Genomic DNA, 23,356 nt, shown 5'->3' on the forward strand with positions numbered 1-23,356 from the left:
GTTGTTTATTTTTAATTGAAGCAAAAGTGGCATCAGATGAGCTGGTTGTAACTCAACTTTAAAAGTGTTTTTTTTTAAGTACTTAATAATCTAGAAGAATAAGAAAGAATAATCTGCAGAAAAATCAGATTTGGTCAGTTATCAATACATTTACATCCACTTGGGGATTTAAATAATAAAAAAAACTCCGAGTTTACATGAGTCAGAAAAGGTGACATCATGTTAAAAGAAAATAGCACATGGCCATGACTTATTACAGTGTGGGAACGAGGTAATTAAGAAGTGGGAACAAAATAAACAAGGAATGGCCACAGTTTATTAAAGCTAGGGAATGAGATTCTAAGGTGTGGGAACAAGATCATTAAGGCATAGCCATGGCTTATTTACAACCAATTTTCTATCATGCTTGAACAATCTATTAATCTATATATATATCAGTCAAATGTTTGGACACAGCTTTTGATTCAATGTTTTCTTTATTTATTTATTTTTTATTTATTTTATTAAAAACTTAAATTTAAAATTGGCGAAATTTATGAAAATCTTTTTTTTTTTTTTTTTTTTACTATATTTAATGGACAAAATTTAAAAAATGAAGTTTAACGAACAGTTTTCTATTTTTTTTATATTCTTTTTTTTAGCTAATAGTTGTTCAAGTGAAGCCGAGCTGAGCTCTGAGCTGCGCGGTGCCGGGTGTCTCCGCAGGTCCCGGGCGGGGTGCAGCTTTTATTCTGTTGTGGTTCCGGAGGGAGGAAACGCTCTCGGGGTGAAAACAGAGCGAGCCGCTTGCCTCGTGATGGGGGCGGTTTCGTGCCGTGTGTTTCTCCGTGTCGGAGCTGACGCTTGCGGACAGCCGATGTGCCGCTACGGCTCCTAAACCGCACGCCGGGGAAACGAGGGGATACAAACTGTTAGAGGAAGCGTTTTTATTCCCAGATCATGGCAGATGTGGACGGAGACGACATTCGCTCGGCCGCTCCGTCGGCGATCCACTCGACCTCTCGCGGCGGCGGCTCCTCCTGCAACGACGGGTCTGTCACCGGCGGTCACGCACCAGCACCGCCGCCGTTGACGCCGGCCGCCACGGTCGCCTCGGGCCCGCGGCTGGTCCGTATCGTCAAGTCGGACTCGGGCTACGGCTTCAACGTGCGGGGACAAGTGAGCGAAGGGGGGCAGTTGAGGAGCATTAACGGGGAGCTGTACGCGCCTCTGCAGCACGTCAGCGCTGTTCTGCCGGGCGGCGCGGCGGACAGAGCCGGGATCTCTAAGGGAGACCGGATCCTGGAAGTGTAAGTTAGCTAGCTAACCTAGCTAGCGAGCTAACGGCTAATTTGCTCCATTTACTTATGGTGTTGTTATGTAGCCAGCGCTAGCTAACTCGGCTAGCGGTTACATTGAGATGCTAAACTGTAAACAGAGTATTAGCTTGCTATTTATTTTTTGTACGTTTTATAAGCATTTAAATCCAGGAATAGCTAGCTTAGCCAATTAGCTTCATAGCTAATGAGCTGGCTAGCTAACTAGCTCCATAGCTGCCTGAAAGCGAAAGGATAAAGCTAGCTAGCTAGTTAGCTAATCTAGCTAATTAGCCAGTTTTGCTAGCCAGTTTAGTTTATCTAGCTATTTAGCTAGCGTTTAAATCCCCAAACTACCCCTTCAAAAACTTTACACCTACACACAAAATATAACATTTAAACGCATGTTTTTTTTAAATAGTGTTACTATTCAAGCCTGTATGCAGCTGGCTAAGTCAGCTAACAGCTAACTAGAGAAGCAAGACTGTGACCAGACCTTAAGCTGTTATTTTATTAAAATTGTTTTAGCTAAGCTAACTAGCTAATTTGCTGTTTGTTGTTGGTGGCTGTATTTTGTATTTATAAGCCTCCAAATCCATGGATAGCTAGATTAGCATATTAGCTTCATAGCTAATGAGCTAGGTAGCTAACTAGCTCCATAGCTGCCTAAAAGCGAAAGGATAATACTAGGGTTTCTAGCTAGTTAGCTAACCTAGCTAAATAGCCAGTATTGCTAGCTAGTTAACTTAGCCAACCTTAGCTGATTTATTTAAAACCCAGTACACAGTGATTTTAGTTATGTTTTAGCTAACTAAATAACCCCCTTTTTAAACACACACACATAAAATATGACAACATATAAAGGCATGTTAAAAATGTAAAATACTTTAGCTAAGATAGTTACTTAATTTGCTGGGTGTTTGTGGCTGTAATTTACATTTTATAAGCCTCCAAATCCATGTATAGCTATCTTAGCAAATTAGCTTCATTGCTAAATAGCTAGCTGTCTAAAAGCTAAAGGATTAGGCGAGCTAGCCAGCTTTTAACCTAACTACCTAACTAGCTTATTAGTCAACATTGCTAGTTGGCTAATTAGTTTACAGCGCTTTAGTTAAGTTTCCCTCCAAGCAACTTTTAACCCCTAAATAAACATAAAAAAAACAAATTTCAGAATATCCCATATATCTAGTTAAACTGACAACCAAACAAACCCAACCAAGATTAGTTCATTTCCTCTGTTTAAAAAACAGCAAAGGCAGCTCAAGCTTGCTGACCGCTTCAAATGTTGACAAGTACACATGATGTTCTTGTTTGAGTTTGATGGTTTAGCTGGTTAACAAGTATGATCCATCTGGTCAAGCTTAATGACCAGTGTGACCAAGCTGGTCGACAACCAAGCCCAGGCTGGTCAACCAGAATGTGCTTTGCTGGTCAAGAGCTGGTTAACCAGCTTGCTTACCAGCATAGAATATGTTTAGATTTAGATTTAGCTTTTCAACCACCTTCACCATCAAATACCAGTTAAAGTTATCCAAAAAAAAAAAGCCAGCCACCATCAATAGTTGGTCCAGTTGGTCCTGAGCTGAATTTTTATTTGGCAGGGTCTTGTCTAGTTGTTGTAAAGCAGAGCTCTCCAACCCTCATTATCAATATCATTCATATATATGATTTGCTTTATACTAAAGAAGACCTGGATGGAACAACCTAGCCATTAAAGGTAGCACTACATTTCCTGAATAATGCTAGTCAGCTATCTTTGCAAGTCAGATACAGCTGTTTGAATAGCCGCCTCGTCCCTATGAAAAGGAGGCTTGTGTTTGAAGGCCTGTGTTCATTGCCGATTCTGGTCACATACAGCAGCACCGTGAGCAGACAACCTCTCTCTTTCTTTATCATCTTTGCTTCTTTGCTGACCTAATGCAGCTACAGGCTTCTTTATCACACCCGAGGCCGGCGCAGATGTAGGCCTGATGTAGGACTGTTTAGGGATGTTTATCAGGAATATTTCCTGTGGCATGCCTGATGTTGTTAAGCAAAGAGTTAAATGACAAATGACCAAATATATAACTGTATATATAACTGAAATGTGTTTCTAAAGGTTTCATAACGTGAGTTTTTTTCAGTCCAGTCCAGTCTATCCGTAATTGGCGTCATTCTGTGCGAGATCGCCATGCATACCTGTTAATATTCACAGGGGCACCTCAGTGATGCTAGCACAGGTTGCCATGGTGAGGGTCTGTGTTTCTGTTGCATCAGAGGCAGGATATAGAGGCTACCAGCATCAGTACCAGCTTCAGCTCAAGGCTAATACACACTAGAACGGATTGCATGTATTTTGCTATAAATAGAGGTGATTAATCTATCAGTCTATCAGTTTATCTATCATATGAATGATTCATAGATCATTATTATTATTATTTTAATTAGAATTGAAGACATGATAGAAATAATCGTTGACTTATCGGAAGAATATCATTAGTTATTTAATCATTTTTAAAACAATGTAAAATATATATATATGTTCATAACAGCTCTATACTATATATTATTAGTTTAGCTATTTACTGTGAATCTTTAACAGTATTTTTGTATAGTTGTTTATATTCACAGTTTATATGTGCATGTATTAGCTAAAACTAAAGTTTATTCTAGAGTATTGTGGTATTTATTTTATTGCATGTAGAGCTAAGCAATATGATTATATTCTATATATATATTTTTTCAGTGTTTTGTCATATGGTCAAGAATATAGCTATTTCAGAAATACCCTTAAATATCACAATGACATTTTAGGGCCATATCCCCCTCCCTAAGTGTGCTAGAAGGATAATTTTCAGAAATTTCAGAGTTTCAGAATATCTCACTCAAACAGCTTGTTTACGTGCATGCCACCCCACAAACACTGGAGTCCTGTGTCCTGGGACATGCCACAAGAATGACTAAGCTCGGTCCTTTTTCCAGAACGGAGCCTCCCTTGAGTCAGATATTTGTGCGAATAGCACAAGTGCTGGTTAGAAGGGAATATGCTGAAGTTGTCGGCTGTAAGGTGTTACATCAGCACTGTTCGTGTGACGTTTGCCACACTGTGGAACTGCTCTGCTGCTGCATAATTCAGCTCCAGGATGTCCAAACACCTCGTTTTTTTGTGCCATATTAAAGAAAAATGTGTGTAAATGTGGCTACTGCAGAGCAGCCTGACGGGCAGTATGAGGGGGTGGTAGCTGGAGGTCCCACAGTTAGGAGACTATATTCTCACAGGTACACAGGTGCAGTGGAAGCTGAGTGTAACTGCTGGCTCAGCAGGATTCAGAAAGCGACAAAAGCTGTGTTTAGGCAGGCCGGCTCAGTTCAGGTGATGTTTTCTGGGGTTGAACTGGTGAAGCGTTTGTGGGAACTTGCATATCTGTGCATATAATTTCAGCACCTGCCCTTTCCTGTGTGCTTGCTGCGAGTTATCGTATTTTATAACTTTGTCTGCAGTGTAGGGGTGTGAAAAGTTTGTAAAAAGTTGTCTGACCAGTGGAAGGATTTTCCTTTTAAGAGTTTCTTGCTAATGTGTACTTCAAATGCAGAGATATGCAGAGAAGTAAACTATATCTAATTTTGTGGCCTTATTTATTTAATTGTGTGCAGTTTTGATATTTAATTTTATTGTTCTAACTTTTATACATGTAGTTCTCATGTTCCTCCTCAGTTTCCTAAAGAAAATTGCTCCTAAATTCACTTTGCATGCATATGTATGTTTAAATGTGTTTTTGAAGGCAATTTTGTAAAAGTAAAAGCGCTGCCATCAGATTGGGAGATCAGTGGTTCGACTCCGGGTCATGTAGCTTGCCATCAGCTGCCAGAGCCCTGAGAGCGCACAGTTGGCCTTGCTCTCTCTGGGTGGGTACAGTAGATTGCATTCTTTTTCCTCATCACTCCAAGGGTGATGTGGATCAGCACAAGGCTGCGTCTGTGAGCTGATGTATCAGAACCGAGTCGCTGTGCTTTCCTTCGAGCAGTAAAGTTCAAAAAGAGGCGGAGTTTGACTTCACATGTGACTGAGGAGGCATTAGCTAGCCTTCAACCTCCTGATGTAGTGGCATTACTAGTGATGGGAGAAGTCCTGTTAAAATAAATTTAATATATGATGTTTCTACGGTAAATATAATCCTTATTGGTCCTTTAAATGGTGCAGATCCCCTTCTTGTAACTTTCCTAAGCTGCATTTTTTTGTCTCCACAATAAAGCTGTTCGTCTTGCTGCTGGCAGAAGCAAAGCATTGACTGCTTGCTCTTGTTGAAAACTAGCCAGGCTTGTATCTCGCCATCGTCAGCTCCTTTCCACTTCTTATAAAAATGCTGTTTAACTGTAGACTCATTCCTTGGCTCCTCCTGAGGAGGCTTGCTGAAATCCCCCACCTGCTTTCCACGTACAGTATACCACCTCAGTTCAGTTTGTCTGATTATCTGATTATGGCTTTTGTGACGGACTAGCAGCAGCAGCAGCAGCATGTGTAGTGCTACCTCAAACAGGTGTATATTGAATTTTCTCTTGTTTGCTGTTTACTTTGCTGTTTTTCGTTCCTTTTTTTTCTTTCGTTCTGGAACATAAAGTAGCTCCCTTTTGGGATTTTTTTCCCCAGGTATTGCTGTGGACCTGTTGTTCCTGATGTCCTACATGCTGCTTTGCTATGGTTACCTTTATTCTTCTTCTTTCCTCCTATATGTGAGGACTTATTGTGCTTTAAAGAACAGTGGGATCTAAAGACAGAGTACAACACTGCTCTGTAGTGGTTGTGGTTCCAACACAACACCGCAGTAAATGAACAACAGTCTAACACCAGTCTTTACACTATAAATAAATAAATACATTTTCTGGTCTATTTTTATACTTTGGGCTCATTGAATTATAAGGCGCATTATGCGACACAAGTAAGGAACAGGGAGGGGTGTCACCATGTTACCCCTCTAATTCAGCAGGTCTCACCACAGGGTGGTGACTAAGTTACATAAAGCTAGTTAAGTAAACAAAACTGTAATTCTTAAAAAAAATATATATATAATAACAATTCTTCCAAAGTCAAACGTGTGCTGGATATTAATCTACACAGATTTCTCTCCTGAAAACTGTTTATTTTGGTGAGTAAAGACAGTAAGCCTACTTTTTCAGATTTCCACTAAGGCTCGGTGCAGCAGCATATCGTACAGTCTGATATACTCTCCTCTGAACATCGAAAGATAGATAGATAGTAGCTAAGGCTAATGGTGCTCCAGCAGTGCTAGACAGGGTTAGCAGCAGGCTATAGGCCAGTAATACTCACCTCTGAACAGAGAAAGAGCAAGCACTGCAGTTAGTGGCTAATGTTAGTACTGCTCCAGCCTTGATGCTGTTTGCTTGTTAGCTTCCAGGTCTACAGCAGTGTGTTTGTTTGCTGTTGTGTTCTATACCTGGCAACCCAGGGTGTTAAAATGATGAGTTTTTGGGCAACAACATAATTGAAGGAAGAGTCAAGATTGGATAGCTAAATTCCAGAGCTGATTGCAGGACCTATTGATGTAGAGTATCTGGAGAACAGCAGTGGGCCAGTAGCTGAGCCCAGGGGAACGCCAACAGTACAATTAAAGTTTTTTTTTTAATACTTCTTGTTTTTATTTAATTACTTTTTTTGTTCTCTAAAGCTTTGAATAATATTATAATAATGTAACTAGCTTGCTAATCAGTAATCTAGCTTTGCCATTAATGTTCATGGGACTGTACAGTGCCAAATCAGTGAATGAGATTAACCTACATGTAATGATCATATGACCAAATAAACCAGATTTATTTGAAGAAGTGTCCTAAGTGATGACCTGGTAAAAAGGCAGTAATTCGGAGCTGAGTTATGGACAGTGTGAAGGACACACTACAATACACCGGCTTGCTGTATTGCGTAACAGTGGCTTGGTGTAAAACATTAACCAGCCTATAATGAATGCTAAATGAAGAGGTGGTGTGGAGGGGACATCTTGTTGATTCAGCTTTTCTGAAACTGTGTGTACGTATGTGAGTGTGTGTGTGTGTGTGTGTGTGTGTGTGTATGTGTGTGTGTGTGTATGTGTGTGTGTGTGTGTGTGTGTGTGTGTGTGTGTGTGTGTGTGTGTGTGTGTGTGTGTGTGTGTGTAAAGGCTCTGATTGCTGTTGAGTAACTCTTAAGGACTCTGCTCTGATGATCTTGCTGCTGATGCATGCGTATTAGCTGACATCGCTTCACTCTTGGGAATATGGCTCTTTGCCCTCATTGTGTAAAGATCTGTTTGGAGGAAGGTTTAGGCAATATAATCAAATATAAATGCAGAGTCAATACTTCAGTGGAGGCCAGTATTTATGCTTTGTACAATTTTAATATGTTTAAAACAGCAAATTGATTTGGTTGATGGTACGGCCATGTTTGCCTATGATTTGTATATATATTTTTTTATTTATTAAAAATCAAACAAAATTATACTCTAGTATTTCAAATCATGCATCATACACACCATGCATTTTATATTCATACATTGCACCCTGCAAGAATTCAATTCAGGGAGATAGCGCTATTATCTCCGTCATTCGTAAATAGGGATGCACCAAATATTTGGCAACTGAAAATACCAAAGAAAAAGCACATTTGATGTTTGACTAAATAGTTGAATAATTAATTTCATGTATATTTTTTGGGAATATTAAGGCATTAATAGCATGTGTATAATGATCCAGTGTTGGTGTACCTGGCCACACTGCAGCCTCAGCTTTCTGTTCTTGGCTGACAGAAGAAAGGCACCACAATGTGGTGGGCTGCTGTTACTATCACATTTTTGATGATGCCATATAGTTCCTCAATCCTGAATATGGAAATCGATATTGAAGAAGCATTTTGTCTGTACTCTTCATACATTTTGTCTGATTTAAATAGAATGGAACATTACCAATGGAAGTAATAAAGCCAGTCTACCCATAAACACTGCTTAAGTGTATGTGGGCATTGACACCAGAGACCTTATTAATAAGGATACCACCCACTGAGTGCAATATGATTCTTAATTGGTGACTGGTGTGCATTTACAGAAGTTGGCCCACCCTTCAAAAACCCAACAGCCAATCAGCTTGTTGGTTATGCCAAGAGTGGGGAGGTGGGAGTCAAGGAAAAGTTCCCCTGATTGTGCTATAACAAGCCAAAAAAAAATCACACTTGTTGCAAATGCAACACAAACTGTTTATAGATACTGATAGATACTTTTGTTCTTTCCCAGTTTAAAGCGATAAGCAGCTGGTCGTTAACAAGTGGAGATAACTGTTCAGCAGCTTGACAAAGATGGAAGCTGAGGGAACACTTAAAAGGACATTGCTGACCATTACAATGTGGATTTATTCATTTTTGCACATAAAGGGAGTCTAAACGAGACATTAGAGTAGTAATATAGTAGCACCAAAGCATCTGGTCAGCTAGTCTAAATCATGTATGCTATACTAATGAAAGTGACTCCTATTAGACTTACTCTAGTGTGTCTTTTACAGTTATTTAGGAATTAGGCATGATAGAAACGTTTCAGGGAGAACAGCAACACGATAATTATTTTGTATTTTTATTAGTCAGGGGTAAACTTTAGTATAAAGTGGGATTTTACTCCTGTTTTTGACACAAAGCTGCAGGACACTAAACTAAACTGAAGGACAAGAAATGAGAGATCAGCTGTAAATCCCTTCAATATAGAGCTGCAGGGGTTGGACAATAAAACTGAAAAAATAAAACACCTGGTTTTAGACCACAATAATTGATTGTGGTGACGGACAGTTCTGGTGGAAACAGGAGAGTTGAGGTGCAGATTGAATTCTGAATTCGTGATTTGATCAGCCGTGGTTTTATGTTTTTTGGATACAATCCGAGTTAGCACCCGAACATCCCTTTCAGACAGCTTCCTCTTACAGCGTCCACAGTTAATCCTGTTGGATGTGGTTGGTCCTTCTTGGTGGTGTGCTGACATTACCCTGGATACCGTGGCTCTTGATGCATCACAAAGACTTGCTGTCTTGGTCACAGATGCTCCAGCAAGACGTGCACCAACAATTTGTCCTCTTTTGAACTCTGGTATGTCACCCATAATGTTGTGTGCATTGCAATATTTAGAGCAGAACTGTGCTCTTACCCTGCTAATTGAATCTTCACACTCTGCTCTTACTGCTGCAATGTGCAATTAATGAAGACTGAACACCAGGCTGCTCCAATTTAGCCATGAAACCTAAAATCCCACACTAAAATTACAGGTGTTTTAGTTTCATTGTCCAACCCCTGTAGATCTACTGCTAGGCCTTCTGAGCTCTTAAATGTGGGTCACAGACAGTTTCAGACAGGATTGTTCATTGTCTGCAGTGATGTACTCCTACTGTAGCATATACTCCTTTAATAAACATGTCTTAAACTCTTCATTAAGCTTCCTATGTCTCTCCCTCTGCAGAAATGGGGTGAATGTGGAAGGAGCCACCCATAAGCAGGTGGTGGATCTGATCCGAGCCGGGGAGAGGGAGCTGGTGCTGGCCGTTCTGTCGGTACCGCAGCCGGAGACGGACAGTCTGGACCCCGGAGATGACGGTTCTGCCCAGTCCTGCTATGACTACAGCGACAAACAGGCCGTGCCCATTTCTGTGCCTACCTACAAACATGTGGAGCAGAATGGAGAGAAATTTGTGGTGAGATGGATTTGAATAAAGTTTGCATTGTAAATGTTATCATTTTAGGAAAAGGGTAGTTTAAGGGCGTCTGGATCACGTTCTCGCCATAATCAAACCTTTTCTTTTCTTTTTTTTTCTTAAAATAAGGCTAAATTTCTAAGTAAGACTGAATAAGATCATTATTCCTTAAATAAGTAAAACAATATTACACTTACAATGTTTTTAGTAAGACAAAAAAAAATTATGATTTCACTTATTTCATTTAGATTTTTGCAGTGCGATTCTTTCTTTAATAGATATCGAACAAACAGGAAAAGGGTTATTTTGTGTAAATTTTAATCTAAAACGTTTTTTTTTTCTCATTCCTGTGAAATCGATGTAGAACATTTGACTTATGTGGACTTGTGTGTCTTAATCACAAATGGAAATCATTGTAGTTCAAGCATGAAGCCCAATCATGAAGATTAAATAATTGGCAATATTTTTAGATCCTATTCATAGCAGAGCTCAAATATAGATTTTGGGCATGACTTAAATTTGATGAGGTAAATAAAGGCAAATAATTATCTCATTTTTTTATTATAAGTCTTGTTTATTCCTGTGTATGAAAAAATCATTGTTGAACATTTGTAAGCAAAAATGCCCACATACTTCTAAATGCTCTTTTATATTGGCATAAATGTTTAGCAGTACATCCACTAGATTTTAGTTCAAAACTTCCTATAGGACTTTTTTTTTCCTACAGGGATCAAGCAATTATAGACTATATATATCCCTCTCATGCATAAATTATAATAAACTCAGTCAGGATTTTTTTACTAAGTGTTTTATACATCCTTAGGGATGTAAAACAAGGTTTGAAAAAAATATATATTCTATCTTTATTCGATAAATAAATATTTAATGCTGACCTTAACCTTAACGTTTCTCCCAAATTCAAAAAAAAAAAAAAGTAATTTAAAGTATTTATTTGCAGAAAATGAGAAATGGCGGTAATAACAAATGAAGAGTTCAGAAATCAATATTTGGTTAAAAATCCCGAGTTTTAATCACAGTTTTCATGCATCTTGGCATGTTTTCCCTCCACCAGTCTTACACACTGCTTTTGGATAACTTTATTCCTTTACTCCTGGTGCAAAAATTCAAGCAGTTCAAAATAAAAAAAATGAAAATCTTTACATAACATGTCACCTTAGATGTTATTTGATGTAATTATATATATTTTTTTAATTAAAAGAGAAACAGAAATAGCCAAGGTGTTTGGTGTTTCTCCCTGTCTGTCGGCACAATGACCAACCAATAGAATTTTTTGGTAAAGGATGATGCATATATAGAGAAAAAAACACTTTAAACAGCTGTACACTGTAGTGACCTCTTTGCATGAAAGGGTTAAAAAAAAAATTTTTCGGTAGGAAATCTTCATGCAAAAAGCTGTTGATTCTAAGATTAAGGTTTATTTCTGTCTGGGAAACCCCTAATATTTAATTTAAAAAAAATCTGACAGTATGTATATAATAAATAAATGTAGAAGTTATTATAATTGTCTGTATGTTATCTTTGCATTTTTCTTGTCCTTCTCGCTCAGTTCTGTATATCTGTGTTTGGTTTAGGTGTATAATGTATACATGGCCGGCAGGCAGCTGTGCTCTAAGCGCTATCGGGAGTTCGCCATCCTTCATCAAAACCTGAAGAGAGAGTTCGCCACCTTCACGTTCCCCAAGCTGCCAGGAAAATGGCCCTTCTCTCTGTCTGAGCAGCAGCTGGACGCTCGCCGGAGAGGCCTGGAGGAATATCTGGAAAGAGGTGAGACGCGTACAGAGGATCCTGTACACATACAGTGTGCCTCACCTGGTTTTATTATTGTGCTAGTCGAGCTACCAGAGCACAAAGTACCATGTATTGGTTTATAGACCAGGTTAAAGACTAACTAAATAAAAGTACTTTTATTGCTACTTTCACTGACAACTGGAAACTTACTCAATCACACCTATCAAAGCTTTTGCATAACTATGATTGGAGGGTGAGGGACAATCACAGGAGTTCATCACTTTTTTGATATCTTTGGGTGCATAAAACATATTTTTAAAGCTCTTTCGTCAGAGTTCAGTGTTAAATTAAGTCTAAAGTCAGTGCAGTTTTGTTTTCCCAGAAAATCTTACAGCACTTCATACTTCCCTCTGATGACAACTTTTATGGAGGTGCAGATTTCATTTTCCAGCAGGGATTGCACATTATATGAGTTGGTCTTATATAATATTAAAAAATTTTGAGACACTGATTTTTTGGGGTAGTGTTATTGGCTGTAAGCAATAATAATCAACAACTAAAGAAATAAAATGCTTAAAATGGATCGTTTTGTGTGTAATACATCTATATAATATATAAGTTTCACATTTTGAACTGAATTACTGAAATAAATCAGTATTTTATGAGATGCACTAGTAAATCTAAATGAAAATATTTCAGTAAAAAAAAAAATCAAATAATCGTACTTGTGCTGGGCGGTATGACCAAAAATGTATATCACAGAATTTTATTATTATTATTATTGATTCATAATTTTTTGCATGACTGGACTTTTATATAGGTTTGTGTCTTACTATACTTTTAGGAGTACATATAATATAAAGCACTAAGGCTTTAATTTAATTTAAGGCTTTTATTACTATTAGGTTTATTTTGTCCCATATTGTGTGAATTACACAATATATAAAATAAATCAAACTTTATTATCAGAAAATCAGCTGAAGGATGTAAACAATAGACCGTAAAAAAGATGCACTTAATTTTAACACTTTAACTTTGCTTCCTTTACAAAACGACATATTTTAAATTTAAGTACAATCAGAGGCATTGCAGTATTAAAATCAGCCATAATTCCCTTTTTTCTTCAATTAACAAATACATCCAGTTCAGTGTGTATTAAAATTATCCTTTGAGCTGCAGTATTAATATATTTAAACAGGGCTATAGTTACTTCTCAGCTTGTTTTAGGGAGTTTTATCACTTCCTGGTTAAAGAATTCTCTGTACTCAGGACCGTTTCTGGGCTCGTCTGTGGGATAAAGTGCTGTTCTACGTGTAGCTGAGCTTCCAGTGTGTTAGCTTGTTATGCTAACTGGCTAGCGTTACCTTGCGAGCTGTCTCAGCGTGCTTTTTTGGTGGCGCTGTTCTACAGTGCTCCGTGGCGGTAAGGCGGTATGAAGAAAAAACATGCATACCAGTTCTAAATTCCCCTACGATATACCATATGAACCGGTATACCTCCCAGCACTATCAGGTGCCCAATTATGTTTTAATACAGTATAAAATGGAAAAAGATGATTAAGAAGGATTTTAATGCTTGAGAGAGAAATAATAATCTGCTGTTTTTATTTTTTGTCATTTTTTGTTGGCAGTGTGTTCTGTGCGAGTGATTGGGGAGAGTGACATCATGCAGGAGTTTTTATCTGAATCAGATGAGGTAAGTCACTTTAAATCACAGCAGTATACAGTGCCCTTAATCAAAGTAAGCCTGAAAAGATGGTGGCATGCTGTGCTTCTATTATGTCGGGTGCTGATTGTTTTTGAGGCATAGCCAGCGTGCCGTCCATTTAGCTCCGTATCACGTCAGCCGGTGGTGCTTTATCTGTGGTGGTGTTTTATTCTGGGTGTTAATGTTCTGGAAGCGCCCACATGTAATGGCATGTGGACACTAATAGATTTAAAGTACACTAATCTGATCTGTTCTGCTTAGAATACACTTAATGTAATCGTCTACTATCATATTAATCATCAACTTTTGCTTTTGAATGCTATCAACTCTATCAGAAATGTTTATTTTTTGTTTTATGGTTTTATGTTTTATGGCTAAAGACTAACAAATTTATTTATTTAACCCCTTAACAGGCTGGCATTTTTGTCAATTTCAGCCTAATATTAATCGCCTATATCTTTGCAAGAATTACATATAAATGTTTCATGTTTGATAAGAAATGATACTGAAAATCCTAATTGAAATTGTTATAGAAATGATTTTAAACACTGGAAGTAAACCTGCAACTGTCAAAATATAAGGAATAAAAAAATAAAAATGTAAAGTTCTTGCCTGAACTTCTTTTTTAAATCAATATTTTAGTAAATACATATCAAACAGTATATGTTTTCTAAACCTTTCGTTTCATTAAGGTTGTCGAGCTATTATGTCTATTTTCAAACTTGCAGAATTTGGCTTGATTCCTGTTACAGATCTGATTAAAACTATTAAAACTGGAGTAGGGAGAGAACAGGCAGCTTCCACAAGTGTCCTCTAGGAGTCGCCAAAGCCCTCACATTTTTCAGAATGGGAAAAACGTATTTTACTGCAGAGAAAAGGGATTTTGTATCATCTACATCTGTGCCCCACAATACTTTTATATTATAAACTGTGAGAAACTGTGTGTTTTGTCTGCTAGGATATTCCATTCCATTCCATTCCATTTTGTGGACGCTTTTGTATAAAGCGACTTACAAATAACAATGTACATTTAGCAATAGAGGACATAGAAGTCCAACACACAAACATTTTAGGCAGGCTCTAAAGTAGGCCAAAGGGGAAATAGTGAGAAGAGTGAAATAGTGAGGATGAAGGAGAGTAAGCTCTTTGAAAAGCTCTCTGTTGAGTGTTCAATAAATAAAAAAATAAATTATATATTATAATTATTATTATTATTATTTTTTTTTTTTAATGCACAGTGTTTTTGGTATTAAGCCTACAACAAACTTTCATTTTTTGGCCAAAACATTTCATTTTATGCTCATTTAATGCTCTCCCCACTCATCTCTCCCTCTCTTTCTCTCTCTCTTTCCCTCTCCCTTTCCCCCTCTCTCTCTCCCTCCCTCCATCTCTCTCCCTCCCTCCCTCTCTCTCTCTCTCTCTCTCTCTCTCTCTCTCAGAACTATAATGGAGTCTCTGATGTGGAATTGAGGATAGCCATGCCAGACAAAACCACAGTAACCGTCCGGGTGCGAAAGAACTGCACTACAGACCAGGTCTATCAGGTACTGTAAAAACTACATACACTACTGACATTGAACTGTTTGTGCCAACAAGTGTACATACAGATAGTTGTCCGATATAGGTTGCATTAAAATGATTTGGTGGTCAAATTGGTTTTGGACTGAATGAACCTGTTGAGTGACCATAGATTTGTCTGTAAAATAGAACAGTATTTTTGTCTGTATGTTCTGTAGATTGACCACCTCTATATATATATATATTTTTTTTTTTTTACCTCTCAGGCTGTGGTGATGAAGGTCGGGATGGACAGTATTACTGCAAGTTACTTTGCTCTGTTTGAGGTCATTAACCACTCCTTTGGTAAGTGCATTTCTTTCCTATTCTACACACAGATACACACATATATAATAAATGATTGATAATTTACAATAATAATAATAATAATAATAATAATAATAATTAACTAACTAATATTTGTAGATTACTATGTTGACTGTTTATTATACAATTACAACATTTAATTCAATAATCAATCAAAACCTGTAGTTGTAATTGAAATAACATTCCTAAATGAATCAGTATTGAATTAAATTGGAAATTGGATATTTCCGACACACATCTCCAGCTATATTGTGCATGTGTGCTTACTTACTTACAATTACACTTATATAACGCCTTTCTGCCACTCAAGGCACTCTCTAAGGACGCTTACGATTACATTCCACTACACACTCAACACACACCATTGAGAAGCGACAGCTGAGTACTCTCAATCAGAAACCACTGTCCACCTGGAGGACTGCGTTGTGCACTGAGGAGTTAACCCTCAGATTGAATGAAGCAGATAGTATGATGAGATGCTATGATGAAATTATATATGAAAGTCACTTTTTTTTTTTTTTTTTTGTATTTCTCTTTCATTTCTTCATCAGTGCGAAAACTGGCTCCTAACGAGTTCCCGCACAAGCTGTACGTGCAGAATTACACGTCGGCCGTCCCAGGAACCTGCCTAACACTCCGCAAATGGCTCTTCACCACCGAGGAGGAGATTCTGCTCAACGACAACGAGCTGGCGATCAACTACTGCTTCCACCAGGTTAGTCTATTTGTATGTGTGTTTGTGTGTGTGTGTGGTGATGGGTCTGTGCCTTTGAGGGATTTTAGTTTTTTTTTTTTTATGTCATGTCTGTACATGCTTGCAAACTCTTTATTATACCTATTTTTTTTTAGAGTTAACCACATTAACTGTAGCTGACTACTGTAGCTATAGTACTGCACTGTGGAGCAGCTTTTCGCGAGCTGAAACTTATTCTGAGCGTAATTCCTTTAGCTTTCTAACTTCAGCTGCTGTTGTTTTTGTGGTGGTGAAATGTGCTCTGAAACAGTTTGCTGTTCATGTGGTTCGAGCTGTTAGTTCAGCTGTGTTGCTGTGCTAATAGCTACTCACTGTATGGGCCAAAAGAAGCTCAAAGAGTATCCAGGTTGAGGGGTGAAATGTCTTTACTTTGCTTTCTCCGCAGGATGTGTTAGTTTTATACATTCTACAAATATGTAAAATACATTTCTCTATTTGTATTTCTTTCTCTCTGTCTCTCTTCTGTCTCAGGCTTTGGATGATGTGAAAAGGGGATTTATTAAAGCTGAAGAGAAATCATACCAGCTCCAGAAACTGTCTGAACAAAGGAAAATTTCTATGGTGGGTTTCAGTGTTCAGTCCTATATACACTTACATTTATATGTGAAGTTAAAGTGTTCTTTAAGCTCCACACTTAAGTATTTAACATGTTTTGTACTAAGTATTGTTAGTAGTTTACCGTAAATTGTAGTATAGTAAAATTTTACTACTCCAGTAGATACAGATACAGCATTTTAGTACTTAAGTACATGGATGTGAGGTAAAAATAATTTTCCAGTGGATAAAGATACAGCATTTTAGTATCTAAATACAGTAGTGTAGTAAAAATAATACTTCAGTAGATACAGATACAGCATTTTATTACTTCAGCAGAATTCTCATGAACTCAGTGTGACCTTTCCCCCCTGTAGTATTTGAGTATGGTGAGGTCGTGCGAGGGCTACAATGAGATCATCTTTCCGCACTGCGCCTGTGATTCTCGCCGCAAAGGTCATGTTGTCACGGCGATAAGCATCCACCACTTCAAGCTGCACGCCTGCACAGAAGAGGGCACTCTAGAGGTGAGGAGGAGAGAGAGTGTGTAGTTCTGTACTGGGTCTGTGTGTAGCGGTTGACTAATAAATTTAAGATATTAGTAAAGACTTAAACAGCAGGATTACTGTTCAGTTAATCCCTTTGTTCATGTTCATCACACACAGAATCAGGTGATCGCGTTTGAGTGGGCGGAGATGCAGAGGTGGGACACGGATGAGGAAGGCATGGCTTTCTGTTTTGAGTACACACGAGGCGAGAAGAAACCACGCTGGGTCAAAATCTTCACTCCATACGTGAGTTTTACACGCCAGACTCTAGCTCTCACACACACACACACACACACACACACAGCCCTAACAATTTTATTGTTCTGATCTTCTCTTATCCCCAGTTTAACTACATGCACGAGTGCTTCGAGCGGGTCTTCTGCGAGCTCAAGTGGAGAAAAGAGGTAAAGAGCCACTAAACACTAAACCATATTGTTTCCAATAATAGCTGAAATGTGTTCCTTTTGAAGTAATGAAACATACCAGTCCTGCCTAAAATGTTATAAACATTTCCTAACCTTTAAAAACATTAGCATGGTAATTTCTGCCTCTGCAGGGCCTTTTAGGTTAATCTGTGCTACAGATGAGGAGGATGTTTCCGTGTACTTTGGTACGCAGACACATCACAATATACGGACCAGTCAGTCAATAATACCGCCCCCCCTGCTGACATCCAACCATCTGCGTCTCACCTCTATCAGAGGCAACTTGACCCCCATCACCCTGTGCCCCTTTTTGGTCTTTTTTAAATTGATGAATTAAACTGTCACTCTCAATAAATGCATGACAGATTGTTGAGGAAAAATAAATAATACATAAAGCATACTGTTATTCACTGCATTTAAAAAAACTATTGTATTATCTTGCTTGATTGACTGCATCAGGGGTCAGTGATCTCTTATTAGACTTTTGACCAACCTGTTTCAATGACTTCTAGAATCAGGAAGTCTATTTTTCCCTGTTTTGAACCATATTAAATTACGCTAGCTGATATTACTAATGTGTGTCAGTATGTGTTTGTAATTATGTGTGCATTAATACAGTGCTTTGGGTTTTCAGGTTGAAGAAGAGGCAACAGATAAAGACAATAAGAACTGTAGTAAAGATGGAATGTGTAGTAAGGTAAGGTCTATTCTTCCTTTTTCATACTTTTTGTCATACTGATCTCTCAAAGATTTTGTGGGAAAACAAAACTGCACTGACTTTTGACTTGATAATAAAACACAGTGGATCAACACCAGCAGATGACAGACATGACTCTCCAAACCATCACTGATCATCAGTAAATTTTACATTTCATTTAAAGTAAATCAAGGGAGCAGAGTCTGGAGGAAGAGTGGAGAGACACACAGTCCAAACTGCTCGAGGTCTAGTGATGTGAATATTCCACCAATCAGTGATGGTTTGGAGAGACATGTCTGCTATCTGCTGGTGTTGATCCACTGTGTTTTATTATCAAGTCTAAAGTCAGTCTACTTTATTTTAATAGCTGTCGTCTTCTGTTCTGCAGAATATCTTCCAACTGCTGAGACACAGAAGGGACGGAGGCACCTGAGACACAAACTCATCGCCCAGTGAACACACAACAACACACCTACACACACACACACACACATATATATATATAAATACACACATATATAAACACACACACAGCTGAATGAACTCACAGGAGGACCAGCTCACACAAGTCATGTTTGGGTTGGCACTCAGCAACACAGTCCTCCCAATAACAAAGAACACACACACATATACACATACACACACACACACATTCATATTCATAAAACAACCAAAAAAAAAATCAAAAAGGAAACAAAAACTTAAGCGAACATCTTCTTCAGAACCACGAGACAATAATGGAAACTACAATTAACAGATTTTTTTTTCCAGACTTCATCCATCCATCCATCCATCCTTCAGCTCCTTAGTCAAGACTGGACTCACTTGAATCGTCTTTTCTTTCTGAGGCGAAAAGCTTCCAGAAGCGACAGAAGAGAACAAAAATTAACTGACAAGATTAATGCAAACTTAAGAGAATTGAGACTTAAGCTTTTTTCCTTTAAGGATTTGTGCTGTGAGATTGGATTGGTCGGTGAAACGGATGCTCCAAACGTGACTGGCTCTTCAGATCAGATGTTTTTTTTTTTTTTTTTTTTGGTTTGATTGGCTGTTAAGCTCCGTCCCTGCACTCTGATTGGTCCTGGTGACCAATGCATGCAGCCAGAATTGCAAAGAGAGACGATCACATTGGTCACTTTTGCCTGTTTTGACGTTTTTTGCCTATAATTGCGGAGCAGGACGGAAACTTAAAGCTTGAATGGAGACGAAGACGAGAAACGAGAGGAAGAGGAGGAGATGTGAGCCTGGATAAAGGCAGGACAACTCGTTAGTAGAACTAACTACTTCATTCTGACACTAACATGCATAGAAAACACGTACATAGACCCATGCAGGGGGAAAATGAGACGCTCCCGTGGAATGTATTCGCACAAAGTAACAGGAGAGTGTCCAAAAAGAGGAGGGACATTCATTCATAAATGTAGATATAATAAAATAAAAAAAACTCCACCGTCGACCAGGACAAGCAGAGCGGACGAGTGTTGACCGCTGACAGAAGATTATGTTGAGCAATGGACAGAGATGCCATTTTCCAATAACAAATTTCTACTCGTTTAACACTTGAGGAGGTATTTTGTTTATTTGTTTGTTTGTTTGTTTGTTTTGTTCTCTTTGCTTCTCCTGTTCTATTATTTAAGCTTCCAAGCAAACTTTTTTTTTTTTTTTTCTGGAATCATCTGATTGTCTAAATGCATTTTATTTAAATCAAAGCCATTTTTTGTTGTTTTTCTTTCCCTAAAACTGGACAAATGGCCTATTAGCAGTATTATGAATGTTGTGTGAATCAGAAATAACTATATATAAGTTTGTGTGTGTGTGCTGTATGTATTTTTTTGTTATTTTAAAGAACTAATACACAATCGTTTTCTTTTTATCTAAAATTAAGGTAAGACTCCAGAGGGACAGAAGAGGTTGAACCTGTATTGTTTCGTATTGTGAGCTTTTTTTGTTTGTTTTTTTTATATATATATAATTTGTTCATAAAGGGCAGTTCCACCAACTTTCAATATTTCTATATAAACTAAATGGTTGAGATGTAAAAAAAAAAAAAGCGTCTTATTGTAAATTTGTGTTTATAATAATTTCTTCACAGTTGAGGTGAAATATTAATTTTTTTTCACAGCTCAAGGATTTAAAGCAGAAAGGGAAATTATGAGTTTAATATGCAGTGTAAATAAAGCTAAAATCTGTATCTGCTCACTATAAATACAAGATATATTTAAGACAAATTTATGATTTTATTTTTACATTATATTTTGACCGTTGCAGATTTATTAGACCATTTTTCTATACTTTCTATTAGAATTACAATTATGATTTTCAGTAACGTTCTTTATCAGACATGAAACCATTCAAAATGTAATGCTTTTCAAGTTTTTAGGGGTGTAATTGCAGGCAGAAAATTGACAAAAATTCTGGCTGGTTGAAGGGTTAAAGTATTTGTATTATTTGCAATGATTTCAAATTCTAAAACTGAAAATATAGGTCCAGTTGTGTCAGTTACGTGAGCTTTTAGAGTCTTTTCATTTTTTTCCCCCTCAATATTTCTATTAATACCTGTTTCCATTATTAAAAAATCATTTTTTGTGAATTAGAATTACATATTATATATAATTTAATTGTCTTTTTCTGTTCCCCACAACTGAAAAAGTAGATCTCTTTATTTTTAATAAAGAGTAATGCATTTTTCTGATTCAGCTTCTAGTTTTGCTTCATTCATCACTACTGTGAAGATGCTTGACTCCTTACAGATCAAAACCTTTCACTTCAAACTAATGATTGACTCTTTTTTACATCTTAACCATTTAATCATGCAGAAACTTCAGGGGAAACCAGTGGCGCCCCCTTTCGGGCTCCGTAGTCGCTGTAAATCTGTAAGTCTGTAAAAGTCTCACACTGAATATGTCCACAGCATTCACAGAACATTAGCTCCTGTTTATTTTTTAAAGCATCTGCAAGTCAGTTTGTTTGTTTGTTTGTTTGTTTGTTTGTTTGTTTATCCAGTGCAAGTCAGTTTACACTTCTGTGGATGACACACAAGTCAGATGACATTTTTAAAAATTTCCAGTAAAAACAGTCGCAGCGTTATGGCGTCACATCAATGTCAAAAGTCGGGGAGGGAAAAGAACAGGTGAAAAAAATTAACCAGCGTGTTTTAACATTTTGCATGTGTAAATTAACTTCTCGTGAGCACAAATGTGAAACTTGAGAGCAAAAAAAGAGAATCATGTGCACGCTGAACAGAATATCTCTCTCGAGCTTCATTTTTCTCCTCTTGGGTGTTTTTTTTTTTTTTTCTTTCTTTTTCTCTGGAACTTTTATTTCATTTTTTTGCGCTCGAGTTTTGAAAGGGGTGGTTTTTGACCGTTTGGGGGCGGAGTCAGGGTCGCCTCCCTCAGCGAATGCTATTGGCTGATATCTCCAGGGTTTGCACCGTAGGCACGTTTGGATGTTAGCATAGCCAGTCCGCTAACTTTCCTGCTGTCCTTCTTTCTCTGCCCTCCTCCGGCTCTTGGAGGTAGGCGGTCCATCATAAACCCTGGAGATATCAGCCAATAGTGTTTGCTGAGGGAGCCAACCCTGACCCCGCCTCCAAACTGTCAAACACCCCTTTCAAAACTCAAGCGAAATAACTTATTCAAGCGAAAACTGCAGTCGCAGGTAATTTGCACAGAGAACTGTGAATTTGAGAGGGGAAAAAAACACCCGAGAGGAGAAAAATGAGACTCGAGAGCAATATTCTATTCAGTGCACACACAATTCCTTTTTTTTTTTTTTTTTTTTTTTTTTTGCTCGAAAATTTCACATTTGTGCTCACGAGAAGTTCATTTACACACTCAAAATGTTAAAACCCCCCCGAATTTTGACTTTTAATGTGACTTCAACATCAAGGGAAAAAAGCTTCTATTAAAGCATCTATTAATCAGATACTATGATGTTCAATGATGTTGAGGTCTGAGCACTGGGCTTATTGTTCTGAAAACAGCAGCTTTAGGTTGACTTTGGGTTCTCAGTAAGATCTTCTTCTTGATACCTCCACATTCTTTAGACCCACAGGGTTAAGTTATCTTCTCAGAGGGGACAGTTGACATGCCAATTATGTCCCAAGACTTAATGGACACCACTGATTATAATAGTTACCAACCACTTTTTCCTGTCCAGTGGTCTATCGGCCCCTAACATCATGCCTCGCTCCAAATCTCGACATGATGGTTGCCATTCAGCTTCACTCACAAGATAACTCCCCTGTCCCCTGATGTAACACTCCATCTTATTCCTTATTGGCTGTTTTGACTGGATGTGTAGGTTGTGTAGGCACTGACACTGGCACCATCATAAAGCTTCCTTCCATTAGTAATGCACATTTATTTTAAACACATTCACAGTTGCGTTTAAAGAAGTATTAATGTTTGCAGTGCATGGTTTGCTTATTGTTTTGTTTAAAGTGTGTCGTTTTGTGGTTGATACTCTATTTACGGGTGGTAGCTGACAACTCAAATAGTGCTTTTTCACTGATGTGGAACCGGTGTTGTGCCGAATTCAGCACCACCGCCAGGAACGGCACCCCGAAAATGGATATACCCAAGATACTGTTCTAAGCTACGCTGGCTCCTAAGAAAAAAATGAAAAATAGCCTAGTTTCCATCACCTGCAGCCTCCTCCGAGAGGGGGTGCTTTTCCTGGCGGGGGTGCTGAATTCGGCACACCACCAGCGCACCGTTCTGGTTCACGAACCGAATTTTCAACCGTTCGCTGCGTTTCCTCCAACAAAATTAGGTTCTAGAATCAGGAAATGTTTGTTTGCAGTGGGAATCGAAGAATACTTGGTTCTTCAGTGCAAACCATGACCACTTCTGTTCACCACCGCTGTTCAGCGCCCTCTGTTGGTGATGTATGATGTGAAATTTTGACGGTTCCACTAAAACTGGTGGAAATGTGGTCTAATTTGCTGAAACTCTGAGTTCTTTTGGTGGAAAAGCGCTAACAGGATATATTGCCTTCACCCATTACTGCCATTTGTCTACATATATGTATATCTTTTTTTTTTTCTTTTTTTTTTTCTGTCTCAAGTTTTG

General features: G+C 38.1%; 1 protein-coding gene across 2 annotated transcripts; it reads left to right on the plus strand.

Moving 5' to 3' along the window:
- Positions 1-760: 760 nt before the first annotated feature.
- Positions 761-20,818, plus strand: snx27b (sorting nexin 27b). Of its 2 annotated transcripts, none has more exons than XM_022674224.2 (13): positions 761-1,289; positions 9,752-9,983; positions 11,576-11,768; positions 13,363-13,427; positions 14,879-14,983; positions 15,224-15,302; positions 15,875-16,038; positions 16,549-16,638; positions 16,989-17,138; positions 17,277-17,405; positions 17,504-17,563; positions 18,219-18,281; positions 18,670-20,818. In XM_022674224.2, the coding sequence occupies exons 1-13, from the start codon at positions 940-942 to the stop codon at positions 18,712-18,714; spliced, it is 1,725 nt and encodes a 574-aa protein (XP_022529945.1). In that variant the 5' UTR covers positions 761-939; the 3' UTR covers positions 18,715-20,818. The 2 variants fall into 2 exon arrangements, with proteins under 2 accessions (XP_022529945.1, XP_049336094.1); XM_049480137.1 differs by having other exon boundaries at positions 18,219-18,276.
- The last annotated feature ends 2,538 nt before the right edge of the window (positions 20,819-23,356 follow it).

This window comes from Astyanax mexicanus, chromosome 6 (genome assembly GCF_023375975.1).
Source record: "Astyanax mexicanus isolate ESR-SI-001 chromosome 6, AstMex3_surface, whole genome shotgun sequence".
In the NCBI taxonomy this organism is placed as follows: domain Eukaryota; kingdom Metazoa; phylum Chordata; class Actinopteri; order Characiformes; family Acestrorhamphidae; genus Astyanax; species Astyanax mexicanus.

Coding starts and splice junctions, on each gene's coding strand:
- snx27b (XM_049480137.1), top strand. CDS start 940: ATGGCAGATGTGGACGGAGACGACATTCGCTCGGCCGCTCCGTCGGCG. Junction 11,769..13,362: donor GGAGGAATATCTGGAAAGAG/GTGAGACGCGTA, acceptor TTTTGTTGGCAG/TGTGTTCTGTGCGAGTGATT. Junction 14,984..15,223: donor CTACAGACCAGGTCTATCAG/GTACTGTAAAAA, acceptor TTTACCTCTCAG/GCTGTGGTGATGAAGGTCGG.